The sequence below is a fragment of the Giraffa tippelskirchi genome, chromosome 7 (assembly GCF_054371585.1).
Source record: "Giraffa tippelskirchi isolate mGirTip1 chromosome 7, T2T-mGirTip1v1.2.pri, whole genome shotgun sequence".
NCBI classification, from domain to species: domain Eukaryota; kingdom Metazoa; phylum Chordata; class Mammalia; order Artiodactyla; family Giraffidae; genus Giraffa; species Giraffa tippelskirchi.
Window position 1 is genome coordinate 37183222 of NC_137281.1, and position 9012 is coordinate 37192233.

Here is a 9012-nt window from a genome sequence, read left to right on the forward strand (position 1 = left end):
TGGTGGTGATGGTTGCACAACTCTGTGAATATACTGAAAAAACACTGAACTGTAAACCTTAAAAAGGTGAATTTTGAACTTCCCTGGTGGTCCAGTGGTTTAGACTCCACATTTCCAGTGCAGTGGTGGTGGGTTCAGTTCCTGGTGGGGGAACTTAGATCTCACATATCACATGGTGTAGCCAAAATAAATAAATATTTTAAAAACATGAATTTTACGGTGTGTGGATTATCTTTCAAAAAGAAATATTTTCAAAATTTAGTCATTCATTCCCATTATAATAAGGAAAACTGGGCTTCCTTGGTGGCTCAGATGGTAAAGAATCTGCTTGCAATGCAGAAGATCTGGGTTCAATCCCTGGGTCGGGAAGATGCCCTGAAGGAGAAAATAGCTACCTACTCCAATATTCTTGCCTGGGAAATTGCCTGCACAAAGGAGCTTAGTGGGCTACAGTCTATGGGGTTTGCAAGAGTTGGACACAACTGAGTGACTTTCATTCACATAATAAAAAGCACATATCTTTCTTTTATAGGAAAAAATTTGGAAGGTTAGATATTGGATTTCTGTATGCAACAGCCATGTCCTGGCTAAATGTGTGTTTACTTATTTGCATGTTCCATTTGTATTCATTCAGACATTCACACGACAACTATTCACTGAGCACTGTGTGGGAATCGCTGTGTGGAGGGTGTGTATGCAGGATCTCACTCACTTCTCAAAATTAACCCATGAATTGATATCATGATTGCCCAGTGCTCAGTGAGGACAAGGAAATGGCCCACAGGCACACAGTAAGTAAGAGGAAGAGCTGAGAACTGAACTAAAACAGCACAATGTTAGAGCCCCGACTCTAAATGTGGTGGGAACTGGAGTCCTGAGGTATGAGGCTCCTCCTTGCGAATGAGATGGAGCAGACATGAAGGTCTCCAGGGCAGCGGACTGAAGAGGCAGCTCTGCCTTCTCCATGCTTGCACCGTCTGCCAACAATCATTTGTCAAAACTGACCTGGTCCAGGCCAGAGCAATGCTGATGCAGGGAAGAATTGGGCACGTACAAACCACATGACAATCTTAGAAAAGTTGACGGATTTTTGGCCAAGATCATGGCTTGTGGCTGAAATGAACCTTCTGGAGACCCAAATTCTAAACATGATGCTCATCTGCACTCATTCTGGCAACTGGCAGACCAGTGAGGGGTGAGAGTTTGGGACCGCAGCGAAGTCAGCCACAAGATGTGACTGATTCTACAAAGACCAACCTGGGCTGGGGCTCCTCCCTTTCACCAGGAAAGAAACATAGGCCCTAAAGAGTACCCTAATAAAGAACACCCCTATCTCTGTCCACACTGAATGATCCAGGCTGTCTTCCAAAGTAGACAACAAGTCTGTTTCTAATCACTTAGCTCTCATACACACCCGAGTGCCTTAGTACTTATACACACATGTGCGCCTGACCGTGCCCCCCCCCGCCACAGTGGTTAAGTCATAACCATTCTGCCCTTTTCCCTGCTCAGCTGGCCTTTGCAACTTGCGATGCAATACTGGCTCTTAGACTATGAAGACCCCAGAATGCTGCATTCATTTCAGTTCAGTTCAGTCATTCAGTCGTGTCCGACTCTGAGACATCATGGACTGCAGCACGCCAGGCTTCCCTGTCCATCACCAACTCCTGGAGCTTACTCAAACTCATGTCCATCGAGTCAATGATGCCATACAACCATCTCATCCTCTGTCGTCCCCTTCTCCTCTTGCCTTCAGTCTTTCCCAGCATCATGGTCTTTTCCAATAAGTCAGTTCTTTGCATCAGGTGACCAAAGTATTGGAGTTTCAGCTTCAGTCCTTCCAATGAATATTCAGGACTGATTTCCTTTAATGATGGACTGGTTGGATCTCCTTGAAGTCCCTTGGACTCTCAAGAGTCTTCTCCAATACCACAGTTTAAGAGCATCAATTCTTCAGTGCTCAGTTTTCTTTAGAGTCCAACTCTCACATCCATACATGACTACTGGAAAAACCATAGCTTTGACTAGATGGACCTTCGTCAGCAAAGTAATGTGTCTACTTTTTAATATGCTGTCTAGGTTGGTCATAACTTTTCTTTCAAGGAGCAAGCATATTTTAATTTCATGGCTACAGTCACCATCTGCAGTGATTTTGAAGCCCCCCCAAAATAAAGTCTGTCACTGTTTCCATTGTTTCCCCATCTATTTTCCATGAAGTGGTGGGACCAGATGCCATGATCTTAGTTTTCTGAATGTTGAGTTTTAAGCCACTTTTTCACTCTCCTCTTTCACTTTCATCAAGAGGCTCTTTAGTTCTTCTTCACTTTCTGCCATAAGTGTGGTGTTATCTGCATATCTGAGGTTATTGATATTTCTCCCAGCAATCTTGAATCTAGCTTGTGCTTTATCTAGCTGCATTAGCCAGATGGATGCTGCATTAGCCAAACATAAAAGGTAAGGGTGAATTATTCTCCCAGTCCCCCTGTTCTAACACATGTCTTCTTGTGACACCCACAATTCTGCAAACATGGACAGCAATGCCCAGACATTGATGTATCTGGCTGCAGCCTAAAGCTGGCCCACTCCTGGCTCAGGATGACTCTGCAGAAATAGATGAGGCTTCAAGCCAAACATCAATTTGCTTAACCTGTGCCCTCTCCCGGGATCATACCAGCTGTAAACTGATTCAGTTGCAATTGATAGAGATATGTTTTTTAATTTTGGAAACTCAAGTTCCTCATATAGAACTAGATAGTCTGAAGAATAAAATCCTAGACTGGTCTTAATGCTTAAGTAGCTGGGCAGGTCTTAGGAGAGAAGACCCCTCTAAACTCCAAATCAGCCACCCACCCCCTCTCGCCATCTCCATCAATTCACTCAACAGATACACAGAGAGCACTTACTAGAACAAGCACTGGACAAGTCTGAGCTCATGTTCTCCTGGACCATTCACTGGGCTGTATTAATTAATCATGGGATTAATCAGGCATGGGCTTCAAGGTGAACAGCACTGAACTAGGGGACCAGAGGTCCGGGAAACCCACAGGGTGACTTTGGAGGTCCTTTATGAAAAAGGAGTGGTGAGAGGTGGGGGGTGGCTAATGGGTGAGGTGAGGTCTTCATCCACCTTGGATCAACACTCAATGAACCTAGAATTCTATCAAAATTTTCAATAAGTCAAGGAAAGACTCCATTGAAAGAGTCACTTTCTTAAGCCACGTGGCTTGCTGAGAGGTCTCGTGCTCGGGTCAAGTTCAACTTCCCCAGAAGAGTTAATCCAGGTGTCTCAAGTGTTCTGGTCCACAGCACAGACATCTATTTGTTCTACTAAAAGATAATCAGTGGCCATTTTATTATCCAGAACAACCTGTCCAGAGAGCCTAAGGAATTTTGTTGGGTAGGGGCTTCCCAGGTGGTGCCAGTGGTAAAGAACCAGTCTGCCAATGCCGGGGACATAAGAGATGCAAGTTCGATCCCTGGGTCAGGAAGATCCCCTGGAGGAGGGCATGGTAACACACTCCAGCATTCTTGCCTGGAGAATCCCATGGGCAGAGGAGTCTGTCTGGTGGGCTACAGTCTATGGGGTCAAAAAGAGTCGGACACGACTGAGTGACTAACTCTTTCAGACTTTCAGCCATAGTGTTAGCAGAAGGTCTTGCAATCCCCCCTTTATTTTTTTTAATGTTTATTCTTCACTGTGGCATATGGGATCTAGTTCCCCAACCAAGGATTGAACCAAGGCCCTGTGCATTGGGAGCACAGTTTTCGTCACTAGACTACCAGGGAAGTCCCCAGATCCTGCAATACTTTTAACAGTTGAGGAGAAGTTCCTGATCATAGCCTCATTTGCACTTACTACCTGGAAGAGTAGTAATCTGCCTTCGGAAGCTAATATTGAATCAAGAATGCTTCCTGATAAATCCCACTCGAGTCTGTGTCTCAGGGCTGGAAAGGCATCAGTCATGGAGGTTAAGAAAATGTGAGAGTCTGGAGACCACACAGGCATATTTATTCAGTCTGTCTTTTTGTACAGAGTTTGGGATCAGAGGCAGGAAATGAGAAAGGGAAATGGACCCCCTCAATCCAGGTCAGGTTGTCTGATACAACACAAAGGGGGCTGAGTTTGTTCCAGGGAAACTGAGGCATTGGAAATCAGGAAAAGTTTGTGACAGGAAAAACTACAGAATCACCACCATCGTAACAAATCCAACAGTCATCAGGCGGTTAGGTAGGTTTGGTCACTCAGCTGTTTGACTCTTGTGACATCAAGGACTATAGCCTGCCAGGCTTCTCTGTCCATGAGATTTCCCAAGCAAGAATACTGAGTGGATTACCATTTCCTCCTCCAGGGGATCTTCCCGTCCTGGGGATTGAACCCAGGTATCCTGCATTGCAGGCTGACTCTTAACTGACTGAGCCAGTTGGATTACCATTATTTGCAACGTCAGATATCTGAACAACAGCGTTTTCTTTCCAGGCCAGAACAAGACAAAAGGTGGACAAAAGATCATAGGGCTTCCCTGGTGGTACAGTCATTAAGAATACGCCTGCCAACGCAAGGGACACAGGTTCGATCCCTGGTCCGGAAAGATCCCATATGCTGAGGAGCAACTAAGCCCGTGCACCCGAACTAAAGAGTAGCCCCCGCTTACCTCAACGAGAGAAAGCCTGTGTGCAACAACAAAGAGCCAGCACAGTCACAAATAAATAAACAGATCTTTTACAAGTCTAAAAAAATTAAAAATAAAATTAAAAAAAATTTAAAACTCTTCATGGTGTAGGAATTAGGAAAAGATGGTTAATTAGGGAAGGAGAAATGAAAGCAACTTTCCGGGTCCAATGTCTTGGTAGAAAGTAGTCTACTTCAATATCAGCTACTTTTCCTAGTCCATTCAATTTTGAAGTCTCTGGCTGGTGTGCAGTTCCTAGAGTCTAGAGGAGTCCTTTGAAGTTGAGAAATGAGGACCCAAGGTTTAAGTCCCTGATATTTGGCTATCATCTGGGTAGTGAGGAGAACTTGCTATATAAAAGGTTCCCTTCCAAAGACATCTAACAGCAGTCTTTGTGCTTAGTGACTCCAAATCAGAAGGGTGGGGAAAAAACTTGAAACTTTAGTTTGGAGAGTCATGGCCAGATATTTGAGGAAACTAGAATTCAGGATTCAGTCCAGTGTACAGGAACATGTCTGGGATTTATCTTTGTATCCATAACACTTAGCATAATGAGAATAAATGAAACAATGAATAAATGGAAGGAAGGATGGAGGGATGGATGGATGGAGGAATAATTAGAGCCAAAGACGATGGAGAGATGGAGTCCCTTTACTGTAAGGACATTCTCTCCAAAGATCCTTGCCTGGAGAGGTAAAGAGTTCCCTGACCCTGGAGTTGTGTAACAGGAGGCTGAGACTTGGCAGGAACACTGTAAAGTTAATTTAGTCGTCAGAAGGGAGACTGAAAGAAGTTTAGCATGCTTCCAAAATAAGAGCATGGAACTCTAAATAAGAGCATGGAAATAGAAGCCCAGGGAAATGAAAAGATTTGCCCTTAATTCCCCAACTTGGCATCTGTGGGGCTGGGAGTCGCTCTGAGAGTTTATGAGCTGTTCTGAGGGCCCCAGACCAAAGCCTCCCCTCATCTGAAGGCCTCTGTCTGCTTGTGTCTGCCCTGGGAATCTCATAGAGCATGAAGGTTAGAGTCCAGGAAGGGAGAAACACTTATGAAACAAGTTGTTTGAAGAGTCTTGGGTTACCTGTAATTGGAGAGTTTTTGTCCTGTCTGTTAATATATTGATAGAAGAGGGCAAACTCCGTGGGGAGAGTATCTTAGAAGTGGCCAGGGATGGGGGTGGGGTGAAGGCAGGTGGGGAGGGCAGGAGCTGGGGCCAGAGATGAAGAGGGGGGGAACTGGAGCGGGGCAGAGGTGGGAACGGGACCACATTGCCCCTCCAAACTCCTAGAGGCCTGCAGCCACACGGGCTGCGGTCTTTCTGTGCTGTGGCTGTTTGCTTTGATCCTGACCTCGCTGTCCACTTCCATAGTTTGGAACGAGTACTCCTGAAGTGCAGAGAGTGGGGTGACGTTTGGAAACATTTGGCCCGGGCAAGGTGCCAGAGATGCATATAGGGTAAATGTTCCCCAGCAGCAGCACGCCCTCTGGACCTGGAGTTTTGCACCCAGCCAATCTGGTGGCCTCAGGAGACACAGGGGAGGGTAAACACCCGAAGTCACAGCTGCATGGGCTATGACACGTGCAGAGAAAAATCAGCTTAACTCCTGCCTTGCTGTTGATAACGTGGGATAGCATCTCCTATTTTCCTCTTGATTATTAGTATAGTGTGTGTGTGTGTGTGCACGCGCACGCATGTGTGCCAGTCGCTCAGTCGTGTCTGACTTTTTGCGACACCACGGACTGTAGTCTGCCAGGCTCCTCTGTCCATGGATTCTCCAGGCAAGAATACTGGAGTGGGTTTCCATTTCCTTCTCCAGGGGATCTTCCCAACCCAGGGATCGCACCCTCATCTCCTGCATTGCAGGCGGATTCTTTACCATCTAAGCCACCAGGGAAGCCCCGATTGTTAGTATGGATGAGGCCAAATTATGGAGAGTGGCTCACCAGAATATTATTACCGACTCTGGAGCCAGAATGTGTGGGTTCCCATCCGGCTCAGCACTTAGTAGGTGTGTGTTCTTACTCAGGGGATGTCTCTTTGCTGCGCCTCGGTTTTGCACATCTAAAATGGGAGTGACAAGTGGGTTGTCGTTGGACTGTTGTGAGATTGAAATGGGTTGTTTTTAAAAGTGCATGGAATGGAGAAAGTGAAAAACAAGGGGGGGTTCATAAATAAAGAAGTTGTTTTAACATGCGGTGTATTAATAGACACTCTGAGGTGTGCTAACGCCCATGGATCAGGAGCCAACTGCCATTTAAGAGATAGTTTGTTACTCCCAGTTCCCCAGAGGAGGGGGTGTGACGCCACCTGGTGGGGGACAAGTCGATGCACTGGCTGTGTCAGGGGGCAGAGGAAGGAGGGAGGAATTGGGGGTAAGAACTTTATCTTGGTTGGTGGGAGAGGGGGTGAAGCAGCTAGCCAACTCTCCCCCATGCTCTGGGGCTTAGGGACTACCCACAGTTGTCAGGTCTTTGACCTAGAGTGATTAGGACAGGATGATAGTGGTCCATGTGGAGGGTCTAATAAAGAAAGAAGTTGGGGAACAGGCTCTGGCATGCTGGAAGGGAAAGTTCATTATTATCTCCAGGGATTGCTCTGGGAGGGGCAGTCCCCCCAGAATCAGCAAGGCTCCAGCTGTCAAAGCATCGGAATACAGGACATAGAGGACATGGTTAAGACAAGGGTGCAGCAAGGGACCTCAAAATGTATCTATACCTTTTTGTATATGGAAAAACTGAGGCTCAGAGAGGGAATTGTACATGCTCAAGGTCAGCTGGAAAATCATGCTCTGAATTCGATCTCTGTCTCCTGAATCCAAAGCCAGTGCTCTGGCCGTCAGTGGTCTGACAACCCAGCCTCCACTGGATTTAATCCTCTTCTAGTGCTGTGACACTGTGAGAGGCCTGGAACCGAGGGTAAGAGCAGAGTAAGTACCAAATTAGGAGATGCTTTCTACCTTTAGAAAGTCCATATTGAGCCGCGGCGCGTGCATTGGCTGCCTGGGCTGCGGGCGGTGAGGCTGCGCACTCTTCCCCGGGCTGTTCACTGCAGGACCGACCGGTGCCGTCGCCGCCGCACGACGCCCGCCGCCGTCCCTGCCCCGCCGCCGCCGCCGCCTCGGGATCGGCTGTATGGTTAGGCCACAATCTTCAATGAGTAGACATATTCCTCAGTTCTGTGGTGTTCTCGGTCACACATTTATGGAGTTTCTGAAGGGCAGTGGAGATTACTGCCAGGCCCAGCACGACCTCTATGCAGACAAGTGAACTGCAGAAATTCATTACTGCTCAACCAAGAAGCCCCCATAAGACTGGTTAACCTGGACACGGAAGTGTTGAATTGAAATCCACAGAGCATTTTTTTTACAAGAGTTCTGATCTGGATGGGGTAAACCTCAGCGCACTTCCTTTCTATTGCCTCAGTATTACTGGATTGAAGAATTGCTCCTTCTTGTTAAGAGGTTCGTTCATTCATTACTCTCAACTTCATACTTAAAAGCACTGAGAATTTCAAGTGGAGTATATTGAAGTTGATTGCGTTTCTTCGCATCATTTCTGTATTCAATTTTTTAAATTCTTTTATATCCCTCTTGAGTGTTTTTTAACTAAATTAACATGGCTTGAATGAACCGCCCAGCTCCTGTGGAAGTTACATACAGGAACATGAGATTTCTTATTACACACAACCCAACTAATGCAACCTTAAGCAAATTTATAGAGGAACTTAAGAACTATGGAGTTACCACAATCATAAGAGTATGTGAAGCAACTTATGACACTACTCTTGTGGAGGAAGAAGGCATCCATGTTCTCCACTGGCCTTTTGATAATGGCGCACCACCATTTAACCAGATTGTTGATGACTGGTTAAGTCTTGTGAAAATTAAGTTTTGTGAAGACGCTGGTTGTTGTATTGCTGTTCGTTGTGTTGCAGGCCTTGGCAGAGCTCCAGTGCTAGTTGTCCTAGCATTAATTGAAGGTGGAATGAAATATGAAGATGCAGTCCAGTTCATAAGACAAAAGCGGCGAGGAGCTTTTAACAGCAAGCAACTTTTGTATTTGGAGAAGTATCATCCTAAAATGAGGCTGCGCTTCGAAGACTCCAGTGGGCATAGAAACAACTGTTGTGTTCAATAAAACCAGGGTGCATGATGCCATTGTTTGGAAGTGGAACCTGAGACAGGATGGAATTTGTCGTACATAGCAGATAGCCTGGTTAACTTGGTGAATAAGTCCGATGAAGCTTCCATAGGAGTGTTGAAAAGCAGTTTTACCAGGCCACAGGCCTGGCAGAATTGCAGTCTCTGTTCAGATTATGATCAACCTATTTGGATACTAGTAA

At 46.0% G+C, this 9012-nt stretch overlaps 1 protein-coding gene across 1 annotated transcript; it reads left to right on the forward strand.

Annotated features, from left to right (window-relative positions):
- Positions 1 to 8294: 8294 nt before the first annotated feature.
- On the forward strand, positions 8295 to 8807 carry LOC145513704 (protein tyrosine phosphatase type IVA 1-like). The gene is made up of 2 exons (XM_081510707.1): positions 8295 to 8391; positions 8485 to 8807. Exons 1-2 carry the CDS (start codon positions 8295 to 8297, stop codon positions 8805 to 8807), a joined length of 420 nt encoding a protein of 139 aa, XP_081366833.1.
- The last annotated feature ends 205 nt before the right edge of the window (positions 8808 to 9012 follow it).